The 20932-nt window shown below is 50.6% G+C and overlaps 3 protein-coding genes across 3 annotated transcripts; 2 read left to right on the top strand and 1 right to left on the bottom strand.

Moving 5' to 3' along the window:
* Positions 1 to 15008: 15008 nt before the first annotated feature.
* Positions 15009 to 16718, top strand: N7520_001723 (uncharacterized protein; the record flags this gene model as incomplete). The annotated part of the gene is made up of 1 exon (XM_057135658.1): positions 15009 to 16718. One exon carries the CDS (start codon positions 15009 to 15011, stop codon positions 16716 to 16718), a length of 1710 nt encoding a protein of 569 aa, XP_057001594.1.
* Positions 16719 to 16990: 272 nt separating this feature from the next.
* Positions 16991 to 17992, bottom strand: N7520_001722 (uncharacterized protein; the record flags this gene model as incomplete). The annotated part of the gene is made up of 1 exon (XM_057135657.1): positions 16991 to 17992. The coding sequence occupies one exon, from the start codon at positions 17990 to 17992 to the stop codon at positions 16991 to 16993; it is 1002 nt and encodes a 333-aa protein (XP_057001593.1).
* A 636-nt stretch (positions 17993 to 18628) lies between these two features.
* Positions 18629 to 20116, top strand: N7520_001721 (uncharacterized protein; the record flags this gene model as incomplete). Its single annotated transcript, XM_057135656.1, has 1 exon — positions 18629 to 20116. One exon carries the CDS (start codon positions 18629 to 18631, stop codon positions 20114 to 20116), a length of 1488 nt encoding a protein of 495 aa, XP_057001592.1.
* Positions 20117 to 20932: the final 816 nt, after the last annotated feature.

Genomic DNA, 20932 nt, shown 5'->3' with positions numbered 1-20932 from the left:
ATCACCACCCGTTCATCGTCAGCCATGATCGTGGCTGGGTACAGACAGAACAAACCGACCTCATGGACCTAAAAGAGGGAACATGCGTTGGGTCGGTTGGAGTTGGGACTTGTCTCCCCAAGACGACCCTTTTACTGTCTCGGCAGTGTCGTCCGTCGTTGGTGCAGGGTGAGACGAGATAACAAGACCGTGAGTGAGCCCACATTATGAGACACATGCTGACTATCTTGCAGAGTCACTAGTCAAGACGCTGCGAGACATGTCGTGCAGCTGAACGAGCCTTGCACCGTCGCCACCTTCCATGAAGCGATGTATCTCGCTTTGGAAAACGTGCCGAAGTGAAGAAGTCGACATGAATTAGGCTTGCCCGATCACTCCACTCTTTCGCCTCACCCACTGATGCCCCCTTTTTGAGAACATCACTCTATATCTCTGGGAAGTTGAGGCAGCCATGCGACCAATGTACCGGCCGCCAACACACGGTGCATGGTAAGGTGATGAAGCCTCAGTCTGTGGATTTCGAGGAACCCTTTCACGGTGGGACCGGCTTCCTCACCTGCGGAGGGTGCGAGTCAGAAGAATGCGGGAAGTCCATCCGATGGGTGGACAGATCTTGCTTTTCGGGATAGACGTCAATCGCCATGGACCAGTCCAAGAAGAAGGCCATGGAGCAACCAGACCTGCCACAAGGCTTGTCGCTTTCTGCTTTGCTCCTCCCCCTGCCAATCTGGTGGAAGCCATTGTCACCAGAGGTTAGAGTCATCGCTTTCGACGACAGTGATTCTTTCGAAGAGATATGCGGCTGTCTGCAACAGCAGATCGCAGGCATATCGTTCATCAATCTTGTGGAGAGTCAGCGACAGAGCCTGGTTTTTGCGGCCCAGCAACGAATGAAGCGACCATCGCCCCCGCTAACCAATCGTTGCGTTCCCTTCTGCCTCTTACAACTGCGCGAGACGTCTCCATTGGTAGCTCGCCAGATTTATGCCTCCTGAGCGCATCAAAAGTCGTGATCCATTGTGCATGTGTTGCCCTACTGGGTGCTACCACTGGGCCAGGAAAGTCATTCGAACCGTTCTGCGTGGCGTAATAGAAGCGGCTTTGGGCAGACTCGTTGATACAGCGCTCGTCATCGCCGAGGGAGGAATGGGCACGACCTGGATTTGCGAGCCTGTATCTTGAGCATAGCATCATATGCGGACAGACCCCTCTGTTTTCACAGGCCCCTGATGCCCAAGATAAGTACCAAACCTTTGATCTTCGGTGTCGGTGCTCACTGCTCACTGACACGGATCATACACCTCCCGAACGATGAAATCATCCAACTCCGTCACGCTGTTGATATCGCCATCACTCGTGCCTATCAGCTAGGGTCAAAGTCACAAATCTCAACCGCATCACCATATCCCGCACGTTTGACACCTATGAACCTGGCCACCAAGCCGACCAAACTTTGCCTCTCCTGGCTTCTTTCAAATATGACAGCATGAAAACTTTGTCTTGTGCAGCTATGTCCCGGCCAGCCCAATACCACACGAGACTGCGCTGAACACCGAACTTGCGGCCAGCCCAATCCATACTCAACCGCCTCAGGTTAACACTACAAGGGTGGTACAACTGTCAGCCCGGTACCTGGATAGGTGAGTCAGGGGTCGTTTCTTGATTCAGTCACTAATACCGTGCCCAGTGGGACATGCCTCAGGCACACGTCGAGCAAATGATCCATGCTTCAGGCTACGACAGACTGCCACCTTGCAGCCCATCTTGTATCAATGCACACTCGGCCAATATTTCGCGAGAGTTGAAAATGATATCACTGTACCAGACAAGTCTACAAACCCATTCCGCCATGGACAAAGAGATATGGTGGAGCAATATATGTACGGGCTGAAGAGTTGTGAGATCGAGGATGATAAATTGTGAGTGGCCCCATATCGCCGGATGTATACTGACATCTTTGGAACAGTCTTTGAACCGTCACCCGTCAAGTGCGTTATATTGTAACGACACAATGTGCACATACTCGCTATCCTCGAATAACACATCCTTCCCGCGGGGAAGATCATCACTCGACATGAACATAGCAGTGGCAGACGAAAGTCTGTGGTATTAGGCTGCTCAGAAATCGGCGCGACTGCAGCACGCTTGATCAGCACGATCAGTGTAGCAATCTCTTCGATGAATCCGGTAATGCGGCCAGCCCATTTGGCGAGAGACATGGGCTCCTCGCTTGAGCATACCGAGTGACGGGGATGCCGTCTCGACATGGACACGCGAGCTCGGCGGCATGCAATCAATTGCGGTGAAATGGCAGTTCCGCCATCGCCTCAAGGTCAAATGCCGACACCGAGTATCCCTCGCCAATGCCGACTACTTGGGAGTATCAGTGTCCAACTTCCAACCGAGATGCCAATTATGAAGACCGCATTCACACTACACATGGCTGGCCGGGTGATCAATGGCGAACAACCTATATACCATGCACTCCTGCTTGGTTTTCCCGGTAGCAGCCCTCATCACGTAAACTGGGGTGGGGATCCGAGACGGGGATCATCACAAATACCGTCGGCCCTCAAGCCCAAATATTGAGCATTGGCTCTTTTGCCAGGCTTTCCAAAAGGTCACCTGGCGATTGGGCAGTGCCAGAATGAGTTTGTTCGATTTGACTGCACCCTTAATCCACCCTCCAATCGCCAGTCAAAATGCTGATCAGTCATCGGATAAATGTGAGTCAAAGGTCCCTTTTCTGATCTGTGAGCTAACGTATGCCCAACAGATTTTGTCTCGATGAAACCCAAAGCACGCCATCACCGTCGCGGGCATTTGACTGCCTTGTTTCGGATATGCAGCTCATTTCAAAGTACGCGTTGTCGGTTTCTCAAACGAAAGGGCATGCTGAGCGACATGCTCACGAAGGACTGACCGCCACGGTTGGCTGGTTCAAGTCAGTGCCATGGCTGGACTTGGTCGGTCTTGAGTCAGCTTTGTGGGAGTTTGCTTGTGGGAGTTGGCTTGTGGGAATGGGCTCGTGGGAGTTGGCTTGTGGGAGTTGGCTTGTGGGAGTTGGCTTGTGGGAGTTGGCTTGTGGGAGTTGGCTTGTGGGAGTTGGCTCGTGGGCATCGATTTGTGGGAATCGGCTTGTGGAAGTTAGCTTGTGGGCATCGGTACGTGAAAAGCGGCTCGTGGGAGTGGGCTCGTGGGTATTGATATGTGGGATTCGGCTCGTGGAAGTGGTTCGATTAGGACTAGGGGGAAAATACCTCTGCTCGAGGTATGCTTCATAGCCTTTCTTGTCGGCTACAGCTCTGATATCAACTAAGAGAAAGAGAGAGAGGCCCAGCGCGATCTTGAAAGATTGACTAGAGCGAGCATTGATTGAGTCGAAACTTGGACACCGTCAGAGCAACTGCGTGGTCTGTAATATCTACCGGACTTCATCAGAGGATCAAACATAAGGTAAAGCCGAGTGTTACAAGCGGTGAGATCCGATGTCGACTGACTTATTTCAAAGGGCCACTGTCATGTGCAGACCAACTCCGCCGGACGTCGCGTAAACAACACTGCAACGCGCGTCTGGGACGGCCTCACCGCCTTTGTCGTCGCGTCAGACTGTGGACGGGAACGCCAGTCCAACCTCTCTCGCTTTGGAGACACCAGGCTGATTTCCATCCATGAGGGTGCGAGTGCCGACACCATTCGACATTCTTGCTCGACAAGCAGCTCAGCTTGCGAATGTTTATCATTCTTGGCGACCCTGCCTCCCTGCTGCGCGACCGACTATTACCGATCTACGTACACTGCAGTAGTCGAGCGAATATGCATTCCAGGCTGATCCAGTCGGCATTTGCGGTGACATGCAAGCAGATGCCGTCACCATGTCCTCGGTCCGGTCGAGAGAAGACGATACTCGAAACTTGAGTAGAGGTTCAACAAAGGGATTCATTTCATGCAATGAGAATCTTGATGGATGTGCTCTCTTCATGGGCTGATTGGACGTAACTATCATGCGGCACGTATGACATTGCGCCCGCTGGTACTTGGTCTTTTGTCGGTGGAGCGACATGTTCAAGGGTGGGTGAGATGAAGCCACATCTGCCCAGCTATGCAGTGCAGTCTGCGAGCTCGGCAACTTTGGCTCAACCCAAGCCCTTCAGAAGCCTTCCGTACTGATCTTGTCAGTCGTTCTGAGGTCTGGGAGGTCTCAGATAACCAAATTCCGCCGTCCCTCCCAGTATCGGTCAAATTGCGGTTCTGCTCGAGCTATTCAAAGTGATTGGAGGTCTCGAAATGCTTGTGTCCTCTCAAACGGCTGTCACGTGACACGTGCTACGGCCCCGATGCTGCTGAAGAGAAGTCGATTTGAGCTTCCAAAAATCCATGCCCATTTTATTGGCGAATCGAAAAGTTCAGAGAATTTGGTTCTCGGTGGTATCGGTTTTGCCCAGGAATTCAGTCTGCTAGGTGTGGGGATCTATGAAGAGGAAGCTATCATTGTGTAAGGTTACCCGTCGAACTGCCATGGCAGAACAAAGAAGGGGTCTTGCGCATTGGTGCTTGATATCTAGCTCCGTTGCCTGTCATTCAGGTACAACAGTGGGAGTTGCGCTACAGTGATGTGGTGTGAGATGCGAGCTCGCCGTCTCTACGTTGCATCATGACGGCACGCGTCCACATCGCAGTCTTGAGCATCTAATCATGTAGCCATGTCTTTCATCCCGATGGGCAGCTTTGCGTCGCTGTGTAGCTGATGTCTTGCGATGCATTGCTCCCACAAGGCTTCGAATCACGCGTGAGCTGTTGACTCACGAAGCAAGACTGCAAGGCTCTTTCGTGGCACTCTCAAATGATTTCATCTAGTTCTAAGACGAGTGCTCGTCATGCTGGGCAAAGTCTAGGCCGGTGATGCAGGGCTCATTATGCTTTCGTCCTGCATGCTGCTTTTTCAACCGCCTGCGTAATTCCCTGATAACACTCGATGGTGTATCCTTTTCGTAGACTGATGACTGCTGTTTGTGAGACACATGCAGTAGACCGACTTGTTCGATGTCCGGGATGGTAGCCTTGTCAGTGTGTGGGACAGGGGAAGCTCGCAACGTAGACGTACACAAAGGATGTGAATGGTGTCATTTCATCGGATCTAGGGCTCACGCGCAGTGATGTGGGACTCAACGGTCGGGCTGCTGAGCATTAGTTTCATGTTTGTATCATACGTGGTCGACTTTGAATCAACTTGATCCCAATTGTCTCATGATGTGTCGCAGTCGTACTCAGAGGAGACTGGTGTAGACTTATTGGTCATATTTTTGTGAGACCGCTAGAAATCCCAGTGACGCATGCGATTTAGATGTCAAACAGTAGTATACGTAGTGCTAAAAAAAATGTTGTTCGTTCATTGGAGGTGTCATATACTGTACACATGTGGTATATATATCGGGAAGTTTGAGCCGAGTGGATTCTTGGTGTAGATTACTGGGATTTTTGACGTGATGTAGCTTTCCGTATGGAATATAATTATCGACCGTATGTCAAAACTCTGTTACTTGTCCGGGAGGACTTGACAACCACTGTTGGCCTATGAGAGAAATACAGTGCTGTGGGCGGGATCTTCCTCCAAGTCGGACGGAGCGTGCGCGAGGGAAGACACACCGCCTGAGCGCCTCACCCCGTTTGACAACAACACGTCCAGACTCAGCTTTTTTGCCCATCGACGCATCGGCACCGTCATCATCGACATATTGTCTTCAGTGCTGGCCACTATTTTCCAGGCTGGTCACGGTTTCAAGCTGGTCACGGTTTCAAGCTGGTCACGGTTTCAAGCTGGTCACGGTTTCAAGCTGGTCACTGTTCCTGAAGTCGTGCTCGATTGTTTACCAACGCTCATTCAACTGTTTGCATAGCATTTCAACTGTTAAAAAGCCGGTGTGTTTGGAAAGCCGGTCAACTGTTGAGGAAGCCGTTTAACCGTTTAGACAGCCGGCTCAACTGTTTACCAGAGCAGACTCAACTGTCTACACACGCTCATTCAACTGTTGATGAGAACAGTTCAACTATTTACCAGGCCCGGCTCAACTATTTATCAGAGCAGACTCAACTATTTACGCACGCTCATGCAACGGTTCACGACGCTCAGTCAACTATCACCGAAGCAGGCTGGTTGCCACCATGGACTATTGATCACCGCATCTACCCGTCACCACCAAAGCCAACCTCAACAGTCAGCTTGGGTTTCCAGACTTCTGAGACACACGAGAATAATGCGTTCTTGCCCAAATGTGATGATCTTTGACCGAGCGACCAGCCTGGATGTGTGTGTATACATGCTCTAAGAGTGTATACATCTTGTAAGATCGGATTCTGGACTTGATACTACAATGCACGGCGAATTCGGTAAGAGCAAAATTCTGGGTTTGTTCGTTCTCTATACAACGTTATCTAGAAGTGAAAATAGGCTCTGAATGCGCTCTCCTGGCCCTACTGCCAGTCTCTTCGCCCATGGCCTGAGCCTACACAAGTGAACTATCGATGTTGGCGCAGGTCTTGGCTTCTTCAACTGCAGAGCGAGAGTTGAATACTGGTCCCTAGCACCACGTAGAGGTGCCTGCACTTTGCTAGAGTTCCTTGGTGTCGCAGCTGTCCCCTGCGGAGCACTTGGTTTCGCAGAGCATCGTACTGCGGAGTCCCTTGGTGTCGCAGCTGTCCCCTGCGGAGCACTTGGTTTCGCAGAGCATCGTACTGCGGAGTCCCTTGGTGTCGCAGCTGTCCCCTGCGGAGCACTTGGTTTCGCAGAGCATCGTACTGCGGAGTCCCTTGGTGTCGCAGCTGTCCCCTGCGGAGCACTTGGTTTCGCAGAGCATCGTACTGCGGAGTCCCTTGGTCTCGCAGCTGTCCCCTGCGGAGCACTTGATTTCGCAGAGCATCGTACTGCGGAGTCCCTTGGTCTCGCAGCTGTCCCCTGCGGAGCACTTGATTTCGCAGAGCATCGTACTGCGGAGTCCCTTGGTGTCGCAGCTGTCCCCTGCGGAGCACTTGATTTCGCAGAGCATCGTACTGCGGAGTCCCTTGGTGTCGCAGCTGTCCCCTGCGGAGCACTTGATTTCGCAGAGCATCGTACTGCGGAGTCCCTTGGTTTCGCAGCTGTCCCCTGCGGAGAACTTGTTAACGCAGCGGTCTCCTGCGGGTCTCGATTGTCATCACAGCGTCCCCCTGCGGAGTTCACTTGGTAACGCAGCGCCCCCCTGCGAGGAACAGTTGATCACGCAGAGCCCATCCTGCGGGGAACAGTTGATCACGCAGAGCCCATCCTGCGAGGAACAGTTGATCACGCAGAGCCTATCCTGCGGGGAACAGTTGCTAACGCAGAGCCCATCCTGCGGGGTAGTCTTGTTCTCGCAGCGCCCTCCTGCGAGGCATATTGATAACGCAGACCTATCCTGCGGGGTAGTCTTGATCTCGCAGCACCCCCCTGCGAGGCATATTGATAACGCAGACCTATCCTGCGGGGTAGTCTTGATCTCGCAGCACCCCCCTGCGAGGCATATTGATAACGCAGACCTATCCTGCGGGGTAGTCTTGATCTCGCAGCACCCCCCTGCGAGGCATATTGATAACGCAGACCTATCCTGCGGGGTAGTCTTGATCTCGCAGCACCCCCCTGCGAGGCATATTGATGACGCAGACCTATCCTGCGGGGTAGTCTTGATCTCGCAGCACCCCCCTGCGAGGCATATTGATAACGCAGACCTATCCTGCGGGGTAGTCTTGATCTCGCAGCACCCCCCTGCGAGGCATATTGATAACGCAGACCTATCCTGCGGGGTAGTCTTGATCTCGCAGCACCCCCCTGCGAGGCATATTGATAACGCAGACCTATCCTGCGGGGCGGACTTGTTCTCGCAGCGCCCTCCTGCGAGGCATATTGATGACGCAGACCTATCCTGCGGGGCGGACTTGTTCTCGCAGCGCCCTCCTGCGAGGCATATTGATAACGCAGACCTATCCTGCGAAGCATGTTTGATAACGCAGAGCTTGTACTGCGGAGCCGTGGCCATGGTGCCTCTCGAGCCTGCAGACAAGAGATGGAAACCATGACACACGGGAGTGTGAGGAGGAAAGTCCTGATTTATTTTGGGCCGGAAATCTCGCGCCTTTTATGTCAAGTCGGCTACGTCTCTTCACAGATACCCCCTGCGCAAATTCATAGCAACGGCCACTGATTTGGGAGGGCATTGGAAAAGTTACATGGAAATCTTTGGCCAGGAGACACACCCCCCATGGATCCGTGGTTGGCCATGTTGCCAGGGGTAACTGGCCCTTGGTTCCATCACACCGATCATGTAGAACTGTTGATTTCTCGCGATGGGTTACATTGGCAACTGGGTACCAGAATTGATGCAATGGATTCCATGGATACGATCGCTGTGGCAATGAAACTGCGTTGCATTGCAAGTTGCGACAGATGTATTACAATACAATATTCAAAGAGGGCTAAACGCAATGGCCATGCAAGTGCAGTCATGGGTACTGTACTATTGCCATTAGTGTCGCGCATCGATCATGAGCAGCTGCAGCGCACGTTGTCCTTGTTTTCGCCAGACTCTGAGAAACCAAACAGCGGTGTTCAGCAAGATGCACGAAGGACTGGACCTTAGACCAACCCACGTGCTATTTAAGGTTTAAGGTGCCGGCCGATCATTTCGATCTCGCCGTCCCACTTTCCACCTCTCATATGCACTTTCTTCCTGACAATGCTTTGGCCATTGGTAAACTCCTGATGAGAAGGTAAACTTCTGATAAGGTCAATCAATTGCTAGGAATGCTACAAAGTATCGTCTTGCTCATCTCTGTAGTTGACGCGCGTGGCAGGGCAAAACCCGAGACTTCACGAGTACTTTGTAAGTACCCTGGTAAGTACGCGGGCAAGACTTTGGCTGATCTACGGGCCCTGCTCCTACCGCTCAAACTTACCGGCCACGGACCCGCTGCGCTCTTGTTTCCAGCAACCTTGATTGGTGAGGCATCAGCAGTCCCACCATGACTGACCCCACCATACCTGACCAATCAGGCGCCAGTCTGTTCTCAGAGAAGGCGTCGATCACTTTCTAGAATTGCCATGTGGCGCAAGACCCACTGTCGATGTAACATCCTGGACCAGGAGCCATGGAACTTCATCCTTGACCGGACTTACAAACTAGCTCTAGAAACTTGTCTTTTTCTAAATTGATATTCATAGCGAGCTAGTGTACAAATGCTGCCCATGATATGTTCTCTGCAAGCGCATAGATAAGACACCTGATAGCTGGGAATAAAGTTACATCTCAAGAACATTCTCAATTGCTAATGTGTCATGGCCTGCCTGACCTAAATCTCTATCGCATAATTGCCCTTCGCACATGTTTGGAGCAGGGATGGTGACTTGCATCGTGGTACGCGGGTTGAAGGAACCTAGTTTTGACGGTCGAAAATTGCCCCCTCACTCGACCCAACGGAGTGATTCCATCGACACCTTACATTGTTTGTTCAAACGAAGCCGAGTAACTCGATCAGCTCGGCATTGAAAGTCTTCACGGCATGCGAAAGATTGGATTGACCCCTTGATCTCGATCGACCCTGACTTTGGACCGCGAGAGCAGACACTTGTGGATCTTGACGTTGCTGGGCTGATCGCAGGCGTGGAGCTTCGCAGCCAACATGAGGGGTGTCTCCCCCAGTTGATCGGGACAATCGACATCAATCAGATCCTCTCTCGCAAGGCTTGCAACAGCATGAAGGTCTCCGTAGATCACGGCCAGGTGCAGGATGGTTTGGCCGCGGTGATCCTTCTGGTTGATTTTGGCCCGACGATCACGCAAGAGGATTTTCAAAATCTCATACTGTTGACATTCTAAAGCCACCAGGAGTGGCTGCTGGACCTTTCGATTGGGGCTGTAGAACTCGATATCGTTGCGGCGGAGCAGCTGTCGTACGATTGAAACACTGCCCTGCGTGATGGCCATCGACAGAGCAGTCTGACCGTAGATATTGCATTGAGAAGCACGAAGATCATCATACTCCAACAGGAGATCGACAGCCTTGTGATCCCTCGCTTGGACGGCAAGCATCAAGGGCGTGTGTCTTCCATGTATCTTGTTGATCTCCGTAGTGCACCTGCAGAGGTACTTTTGGAGCGCATCGGGCTGGGAGAGCTGTTGCTCCAGTGGAGAGCTAGGGTATGACAGAGCGCTTGACATGATGGTGGTGAGAATGGATGTATTGGAAGAGATATGAGGGATGAGGTATTGCTAGATTGACAACGTGGTGTAAAAATCTGGATGGTGGTTTATATATGCTGGCAAGGACATCCACCAGATCGTTAGAGAATAGTCCATATGTTCAGGCCTAGTTGACTGCATTCTTGAATAGATATGTCGACTCGGGATGCGCAGAATGAACGCTGGTTTCTGCATTCGTTCGATGAGGTATACCTGGAATTCCAATGGTACCCTGCAGGAATGACCACGACGATAATAGGTGGCCAACAACATAGTATATTGGTGCTAAAGGGTAATCTTGCAAAAAAAGCATCAATCTGGTCCCAGGATCTGGCCCTGTGCTCCGGGAGCCATTTATGACTTCATCTGTGATCGAGGCTATAACCCTGGAAACAAGGCGCTGTCTTCCACGGGTCATTTTTTCATTTGACTATCGCTGATGTACTGATGGAATTCAAGATATCGTACCTGAACCCTTGGGTTAAAAAACCTCTTCGCCATATTACCCGTTTTACTTCGTGTATGTGGTTTCAAACAATGCCGACTTGGCAAAGTGCTTTTTTACATGCTCTTCAAAAGACAAGACACGCAATGCATTCACACAAATTTTAGCCTAGGATACGATGGCGGACGCTCATATACGTGATTGCTGCGCCGAGTGGTATGTGCGTTGATGAATGCACAAGCTGCTCCTGGACTCACGAAGCGAAATCCCATGTCCCTCACGGTCAATTCAAGGATCATCATGATTAGTCCTGGGAGGTGCCGCGCTCCTAGAGCGCTCACCCAAGATCTCAGGGCTAGGATCGGGATTCCTGGGATCTAGGTAAGGTGACCTGGGGGCGGAACTGTGGTTGCAGGCGCCGGTGGCCCTTATTGCCCCTTGATGCACTTCAAGCAGCACTTCTCATCCTGTAGATATTCCCATCGAGAATGATATGTGCCATCATCAGCACCAGGCTCGAGGAATGCATATGTCTACATTATTCGTCGTCTCCCTGTGGTTGCCTTTATGATCAAGAACTATAAGATGTCTGGCTATGACTGACAGTCAACTTCAAATTTAAATCATCGGCGTTCACAACACTCTATTTCGTCGAATCATCGCCCTCGCAGCATTTATTCGCCCGACTATCATCATGCCTCCACCTTATCTCTGGGATGCCTTCGCGATTTGTGAAGTGCCGGACAAAGCGAACAGAACATGCTGTGGTCTCACCAGGCAAGCCAGACCCTGCAAACTCATCGTGACAGAGGAAGTCCACCAAATGGGTATTAAAAAGTTGAACGACCTCTCATGCGATCCCTTTGACCTTCGTCTTCTCCCTGCTAGACTACAGGATATTGTTCCTCATTTCCTCTGCGCACGCTGGCACCGTCAACTCCAGGTCGACAATATCCGAGATCAATGGACAACAGCCGCCATCCGTAATTCTGCCCAGGCCAACACGTCACGACCTTCTCCCAGGGAGGAAGGAGAGCTATCGCCAGAGGCTCGCCTTGGCATGGAGCGTGAAAGATTCAATCCTTCGATGTCACCCGGCCAGCCTGACCCTGCTCAGCCCACGACAGATGCCAGAGCTTTGGAGTCCTCTCATCCCTCCGGTCGGAGAATGATAGAGATTCTTCTACGAGAGGAGGGGGCTCCCTTGGATCTTTCGGGGGACTATCTGACGGTGCTTTCAATCGAAAGGGAGGAAGGGGACGAGACTCTACTTTGCCTGAAAGATTTCCACCCAACATCAAGCTTAGAAGACGGGACATGTGGGATTTGTCTAGGGGTAGAGCAGAATGACTCCCTCGTGTTGAAATGTGGCCGATGCACCTCTTGCGTCCATTTAGGGTGTATGTCGTCGTGGCTTCAAAGTCTCTCGCCCGGAAGCAAATCTTCTTGTGTAGTATGGTATGTTAAGCGTCTTTGTTCTGAAAATTGAGGAGCAAGAGCTAATCAAATGAACAGTAAAAGCGATGCACCATTCAATGCATACTATGATATGCGAACTGTGGAGGCTGCGTGGAATCAACGGCAAAGGCGGGCCTCCGCGGCAGATCACCGGAGTTTGCCGATCACAGTACACAACGAGCGACCACCGGTCAATACCGCAGCTTCTGACGAGACCTCTCCTACACCTGCAGAAGCGGTGCTAGATACCGCTGGACCAAGTACACACCAGGTGCGTCAAGAATCGGAGCACGTGGACTATCCGCTTCTTCCTGTGGCCTCTCCATCATCAGACCCGCCATCACTTCGTCGATCAGGTAGGAAGAGACGGGCTCCTGACCGCTACGAGGCGTAGATGATTTGCGTACAATTTAGCCAGGCAGCTTCCAGCATGCACCTGGAACATAATTAGTTGGTGGAGTGGTGTGTCAAAGCTGCGGTCGGGGAGGCAGGTGTCATGTCAAAGCTGACAGTCACCTAATGGTTGGAATGGAGGGATTTCCTGAGGTAATCTGGAAGGCTGTGTGGGCCGTCTGCGGCGGGCGCTTTCAAAAGGGCTTCTCCCGGTCAGTGCATTTTCTAGGTAAATGATACAGTATGACTTCTAAGAAGCGAAGTGTTGAAATCTAAAATGTTTTTTCTTGATTTCTTTTAAGCTGAGCATAATTCGATTCCCTCCACTATTCTCCTATCGCAGAATGAGACATGCGACCTGAAGCAGCTACTTGAGCCTGCGGGTCAACATGTTGACCGGAATCATATCATGACTCAAAGATCCAATTGCGATTTTTTTGTCTTCCCATTGATATCTGAAGCACCGGTATTGCGTGTCTGCAGTACCTTTCAGTAGCAGCAGCACCGTCCATTCCCTTTTGTATAGATTCGTCGCGATTTTTGCACTTTTCCTACCTGCCAGCAATCTTTCGAGCTCCCTACATCTGAAATGGTGCACTATGTTCACATCATTGCTAGACAGCATGGAGTTCCGCCAGGCAAAATAAGGGACCATATCGGCCGCTTAGAAGAGGCGATTGGGCTTGCACTGCCGCCAAATTCCATGTGGCATGGAAAGGCCTATCATCAAGGTCGCAAACGACAACACCCGTCCTGGTTTCGAAAAGAACTCATCTTTGCATGCATGGGTCATAAAGGTTTAAAGCGCCTGGATGAGATATGGTATCGGACTTGGGTGTTTGTGATTAATATGAAGATCGAAGGGGACATGAACGAGAGGCTCATACGAGCGGTCCTGGGCCTGGAAATGACAGTGGAAAAGGTGGAACATACCGACGGGGGACAGTTTGATGCATTGGCAAAGCGCATGCTCCACTTGCGGAACGAGATCCCATGGTCGAATGATGGGAAAGCTGGGAAAGAAGACGCTCAAGGTTGTTGGTATTTCGGGAAACGGTTCGAAATTGGGAGGCATGTCTGATGCAAAAGTACTGCCATGCTCGAAGGTACTTTGCCCTATCGAAGCGCGCGAACTACCTGCTGAATTTTGTCCTAGGCGAAAAGTACCAACAAAGAGGAACTGGAAATACTACAAGAATGATGACGCTTCACTGTGCAGACATCTGGTGGATCATCACAAGGGCAACTCACATCACCAGAACGGAAACTGCAGAGCTTGAGGATGAACGCACTAGATTACGGTCCAAAATGTTTTTTCTGGTTCAATATCACTCTCGCTTCTTCATAAACCTTCCTTTCCATCTTCTCTCTTCTTTCGTATGATAGTGTTCGCTGCTTACAATTCATCATCATCATGCAACTTTTCTCCTCCCTCGCTGTCTTTGCCGGTCTCGCTCTGGCCCAGAATGCGGCGATCGGACTACCTTACCCCAACCAGACAGTCGTTTCTGGCAGCGATATCGTCGTTCAGATCCAGCGACCCGTATGTCAACCTCCCGTTCTTCTGGCTCAATATCATTATCTAACTGCATTCAGAATTCCCTGACTGGCTCGACAGAGATGGCTGTCGCTATTGGTCTTGTCTCTTGCCTCCATCGAATCTGTCAGCCTGCCAGCAACATCATGGGCTCCATCGTTTACAACGGGCTGTTTGACCCTGTGTACCACGAGACCTACTTGCCACCTTACCAGAACTTCACGGTCACAGTCCCCTTCGCTTTTGCGGCAGGTCAGGCCCAGATCAACGTGGCTCATGCCACACTCATTGGGGTGAGTCACAATTGATCACCATTGTCGGTTGGTATTGTGCTGACCTTTGTGACAGGCTGGCCCGTATCCTGATCTGGAAACTCTCAATCAGACTATAATCATTTCCTAAAAGAATGTCCATTCTCCTCCACAAATCTTTTGTTAGCTGACTGGCGTCGGTATATCCTGTCAAGCTCTCCATTTTGTGATATTCATCGATTTCAAGTTCAGGAGTCGAACTTATTCGGTTCGGCGGTAGTCGATAGTTTTGTTGACTTAGATGTTGATGTCTGATCCAGAAAATGGATAGCCCGAGCCAAAAATATATACATTTATTTATATACGTATGTGCTCTCTGTTTTACACAGCACCTCCATAGACTATAAAGCTGGCATCAATGACGCCACCGTGGTCTGGGCTGCAGAATTGTTTCGTCGTGGAGTCGATGGGTGAAATGGCATGAGCGGGTCCGTGATGAAGGGGCAGTGGATAAAATATTCTCGCGCACAGGCCCACGCCAAGAGGCCATGCCGCGCGCTAAACCGAACATCCATTACCACTTGGGCTCCTTCATGAAACGCAACAACCGAATCTCCTAGTCGATGGGTGCATTTTGACAGCGACAATGATCTCCTTGTATTGGTCAGGTCGACACCATGAAACGTGAAGCACCGTCTGAGTTACATGGCTGCAACAGTGATGGTGACGTGCGACCAGCAAAAGCGCGCCGACGAGAAAGCCCCAGCACGAATCCAGAGCTTTGGAAGAAAGAGCACGAGCACAGCAAAGCGCAGCAATCCCTTTCTCCCTTCTCTCCTGACTGTGATAGTAGAGTATGTGTAGACCCTCAACTTGCGATACTCATCACACTGACTGCCCAGCAACCTGATCCTCGCGAACACCGAACTACCACTCCCGCGTCCCTCGCAAATACCACCGACGAATACACGGATACGATATACCAGTGGATTCCTGCGCCATCGGAGGTGGATCCATTTGAAGTGATGAGCCAACCCCCATCAAAACGATCCCGGTCGCGTTCGATCTCCACGGATCGGGGGCGTGCGCGGTCGGTCTCGTCAGACAACAGTGAGAGCAGCTCGGCTCGGGACACCAGGTCATATGCGTACCGAGCCGTCAACTATGTCACCATCTTAGAGACCAAAGGATGCTTCATGCGACAGTCCCCCGGCGGCCCGATGCCCGAAGATATTGCACTCTGTGAGCGTCTCCTCAGTCAACCTATCGAACCTCCGATCGGCACAATGCTCGAAGACGAGTATATCACAGATTTTCATATTGCGTTGCAGAATCGATCTGAAGCGCGTCTCTTGGTGGACCTCCACCCTCTGATTATGCCCTCTGCGGAGAACCAATACATTCAGGGGAACGAATCTCTGAAGGATGTGATAGACGGGTACAATGATCCTTGGCTGAAAACCGAGCCGATTTATGGGCCCAAACCGCAGCCCGATCACGCGCGAGGCTTGAGATGGTCGACCTTTTCCGAGACTCAGCGGCGCAAACTCGGGATCAAGCCTGACGAGAAGTCACCGTACACAGTACGAGAAGACATGTACTTTCCGTATCTGACCGCAGAAATCAAATGTGGGAATCAGGCGCTGGAACTTGCCGATCGGCAGAACATGCATAGCATGTGTATTGCTCTGCGAGCCGTGGTTTCTTTGTGCCAAGCCGCAGGCTGCACGGAAGAGGTGCATCGGCGGATTTTGGGCTTTTCAATATCGCATGAGCTCGAAGGCTTTCGAATTTACGGTTACTATCCTGAGATTGATGATGGCAAGGTGTCATTCTATCGCTGGCCTGTTGCGCAACCCAACATCTGGGTCAAAGAAAATCGATGGACATGTTATCAGTTTGTAGAGAACTTGGACCGTGAATTCCTACCGATTCATACCCATCGATTGATGCGGATACTCGAGAAAATCTCAGACCCAAACGAGGATGTGTCTGGTAACGATGTCGACGAGCTTGACTCTCAGGTGTCTATGGTGGGATTGCAGGAACGCCCGGGCTATCGCCGAGCAGCCTCTTTGCAGAATCGCGGTCTACAACCAGAGCTACGTATGATGGTGCAAACATTACAACAGCAGCTGGCAGATCAGAAGGAACGAGAAGAGAAGCGGGTGGCGGAACAGAAGGAGAGAGAAGAGAAGCTCCTCGTTCAATTGGAACAGCAGAGGCTACGGGAAGAAAGGCGAGAGGCGGAACAGAAGGAGAGAGAAGAGAAGCTCCTCGTTCAATTGGAACAGCAGAGGCTACGGGAAGAGAAGCGAGAGGCGGAACAGAAGGAACTGCAAGGCAAGCTTTTTGCTCTTTTAGAACAGAGAGAGAACTCGAAATAGTTATTTGAGCTGTTTTTTGCGATTACTTTCCGTTTAGGCGTGCTAGTTGAGCCAGTCGGATGTGATATGGCTCGCTGCGTAGATGGTAAATGCTTCCTTTTCTGGTTCGAGGAGCTCTAGATCAATCGAGAACAGTCAAAAACAGTATATCTTCAGCCACAAGAGCCAGATGCCACGGGCGTCTCTTTGTACTGACAGACTGAACTCTGAAATCACTGGTCTCGGGATCCAAAACCGGACGCAGCAAGAAAAAAGGTAGATAAAAGAAAAAGTTACTGCTGTCGTCCCTTCGCTTGAAGTCTCCTCTTGCTACAAGCACACGTGGCCGTGCCAAGAGAAATCACCACAGGAGTCGTGGCAAATCCTGAAGTATACGGTGAATCCAGCGCACTTGCAACTGGGTGGGACGACAGCGAGTACATGTGAGACGAAGGAGTTGATCGGAAATGTGAGGTTTTTGCTGTCCCATGGCAAGCACTGACGCTCTTGCCCTCCCAATGCGCAGCAGATAACACGCCGATCACATTGGGAGCGCACAAGCTAGGGCCATTGGTCCAACCCATAAGGCGATTGGCAATGTCCGAGGCGTAGCAGTGAGTAGCAATTCCCTGACCTAAATTCCCGCTAGAGGCAACCGCGCCGGAAATGTAAGCTCGGGCGGCCTTGTAGAATGAAGCTACATGTGCGGAACCCCCCTCCTGGTCTATCAACGCTTTGAGGCCAGGACCGGCCGAGGTGCCCTCGACGCCATCCATGATCATTTGATGGATCTCGCTCTCAGGACAAGGGTTCTGGATGGCTCCATCCTTGTTGCAGGAACCAGAGCCGTCGTGGCTTTGCATTAGTCCCGGATTGACTACACCATTGTCAGTGGTCTGAACACGAACACACCCTTTGCTCTCTTGCATGACGATCGACAAAATGAAGCGGGCGTCGACGCCACTTGAGTGGGCCACTTGCTGGATGGCATCATGGATGAACTCGGTCTCGCCTTCTGAGTTATTGGGGAGACCCCACTGGGAGCAGCTGACGGAGATGACGCCTTTGTTGTTCTCGAACATAGCTTCAAAAGACTCAACCCACTGGTCAATGCCGGGCCAGCCGTCGGCAACCATACCGTTACCCCCCAGTACCGCAGCATAAAGACCAGTGCTGCGTTTGTGAGGTGGAATCCCGCGGGGTTCCACGAAATTAGATAGAGTCGAAGGAGCATGAGACGCTGCAGCAATCAAACGAAAACACTGAAATGCCATAAAGAGAGACCTCAATGTCATTGTGATACTGAAAAATCGAGTTCTCAGTGGAGAGCGCTGAGCGTTAAGAAAGTCCACTGATGTAAAGTCTGACAACAGTAATGGGGATCTGGGAGGTCAATTCCTTATGGCCAAGCAAAGAAAAGTAAGCCCAGCGAGTAGGTGTATCGAGATGCGAGCCTCTTACTAGAAAATGAAACTTTGCTTTCAACCACCGGAAGACAGGTCTATTGTGAATTGTGATGCCGATCTGTAGCGGAAGCACGAGCATGCATGAAGTGCAGAACCTGCCTCCGATACCTTCATATTTTTACCCGCAGGTCACGAAGCCTATGCGAAGTAAGTCACTTGAGGTGATAAATTCGGTTTCTGAGTCACTTTATTGTGCGGATCATGGTCACACGTCTGGCAGTGTACAAAAAACGTGATGTTGCATCCTCAAATGCGCACTGTGGCCAATGTGTTTCGTTTCTTTTTCATCCCTGAATCTTGATGGCATCTCAACGTTCTAAAAATGATGGGAGGCTCAATCTTCTTTCTGTGTCCACAGAAAATTATGGTGTACAAGATGATTCTCAGCAAGGCCAGAAAAGCATAAATAGCTCCTGCTGGACACGTCAGCCCATCTCAGAGCGATCATTGTTCTGACCTGCCATTATGCCATCCGATGGTGTCACCAAGAAATCTAATTCAAAGTCAGAACATATTGAGAAGCTCCAAAAAACAGTGGAAAAGGCAAAAGAAGGAGCTCTGTCTCGACAGAAATTGGAAAGTGGAGACCAACAAGCAATCGTATCCGATGCGAATCCAAATATGAAGACGAAGTCGTATCCCGACGAAAATCATTCAGACCAGACACAACAGTATGCCCCAGTGGACGACAATTCAACCCCACACCATGACAAGCCCATCCAATCGATAGAGGTTGGGGAGATTGAGATGAAAGATCTTGGTGCAAACCGCAACACCGAATACCAGCCGGAACCCATGCAAAACAACACATTGGACGTACCAAGTAAGCCGAACCTTTCCAGCGTGAGATCATCGCGCGAGCAGAGTGTCGGTAGCCTAGCGAGGGGTTTCAAATGTCTTGCTGTTCTCGATCCGCCCAAGAAAAACAACAAAGATCGCATCACGCACAGTCCAGCTCCAGACCCCGAAGATGTTGTGGATGGATGGGGAACTTGGAGAGGGAAATCGACCTTCGTGATTGTGGTAGAAGGTCCCCCCGAGTCAGCCAGGTTCACATTCAAGCTCCGATCCGGGTACACTAATGAACGCACTGCCAACATCTCCGACAAAGACCTTCGAATTACCGAAATCAGAGACAAGGGTGTTGGTGGAAGAAAGCCTTATCGGTATACGATCGAAAACGTCGCCGGCGTCTTTGGAGCCGTATTCGAAGATACGGGTGTGAGATTCTCCACCCGTAATTCATGCTCATGGGCAAGAGTCGAATGGAAGGGTTTGAGGGAAGAAGACATGATTAAGTGCAAAGTCACAGAGGGGTATTCGTGGATTCCTAAATGCGATTTCCAACGGCTTTGCCATGGGCGGGAGGCAGCCGAGGAAAAGATCAAAGAAGTTTGGGATCATCAGGAGGGGCAATACGTGGCCTGGGCCCGAAAGCAACCTAGAAGCGAAAATCGCTGTCGTTCCACCACACCATGTCCATTGAACGACTCTCTGAGGCGGCTTCAGCTACAGAGAGCCACCTCGCGCTTGAGGACACCTGATATCAGGATTTCTTCTCTAAGTGATGATGGCTGCGGCACCCCTCCACCCAACCAGCGAAATAATGTGACGGGCACCAGATCCAATCCAGTTAGTCGTGACGAGGACACGGAGAGCGTCAATTCTGATGCCTCGTCAGGATCGACAAATACCACTGCTACGTCGAATGGAATAACAGACCGGGATCCATCCAGATCTCAGGGTCAGCTTCCCGTTGTCGAAATCAGCAGGGCAAAATTTATGAAGGAAAAAGGAAGCGAAACATGGAAAGATATGGATCCCTCGGAAAGGCAGAAACAGGAAGTGATAGCCCACGCTCTGTATGACATTTACAAGGCGACGATGCTACAGAACAACGGAATCGTGGTCAAGGACTTGGATATGACCGATAGTACGGAGGAGGAACTTTAATTGCCGATTGGTAACAAGCACGTCCAAATTATGCTCTGGTCGCACTGATCTGTCTCGTTAAAGTATTGAAAAAAAAGGAAGAAAAAAAGAAAAACAAAACAAAAACAAAAGCAAGAACAAAAAACAAAGGAAACAAACAAGCAAAAAAACATTTCGTTAGTCAATTAGGTAGTTGAATTAATAGCAGCAAAGTATTTTTTTCTTGAAACTCCTGTCATGCTCGCTTTGACCGTATTGCATGCAGTCTCCTGTCCCGCAATAGCACGCCCAAATTACTCCGAATTACATGATAGTTAATCTAGACCTTGCAAACATTCAGCTTGTGATTGGTTCCCGTATCAAGCTTGGGAGAGTATTCATCTGCATATCCCAAGAAGTAACCAATGACGATGTAATGTTGCCCTATGGGGCGACTGGCGCACATGGGTACTGTAAGGATCATCCTGTGACATCCAGACATCCAGTTACTGTTGGTATCACCAGCTAGGTACTGTGTACACAGTCAAGTGGACAGCGCGTATGCTTGGAAAGCAAAAGTCAATTGATTCATGTAGATAGATGTGTCCTCCAAGTCAGGTTCAGAATACCCCTCAATCCCATACGCCGAAGCCGCAGCTTGGCGCAAGGTTACGTGCACAGAAATGTGATCTATCAGATGCAAGCTTGTTCTGACAGAAGAGTATATCCCGACAGTTACTGTATCACCTCATTTTGTTTCTGCCAATTTATGAGGGTGTATTTGATGTACCTGATTCGAAAATTCTCAAGACTTTCGTCTACCCTCGTTGATATTGTATTTTGATATGATGCTGGTGC

This window comes from Penicillium odoratum (assembly GCF_028828045.1).
Source record: "Penicillium odoratum strain IBT 22623 chromosome Unknown utg000001l_segment0_segment0, whole genome shotgun sequence".
Lineage (NCBI taxonomy): Eukaryota > Fungi > Ascomycota > Eurotiomycetes > Eurotiales > Aspergillaceae > Penicillium > Penicillium odoratum.
Note: the sequence above shows the minus strand (reverse complement) of the source record. Positions and strands in the feature narration are given on the sequence as shown.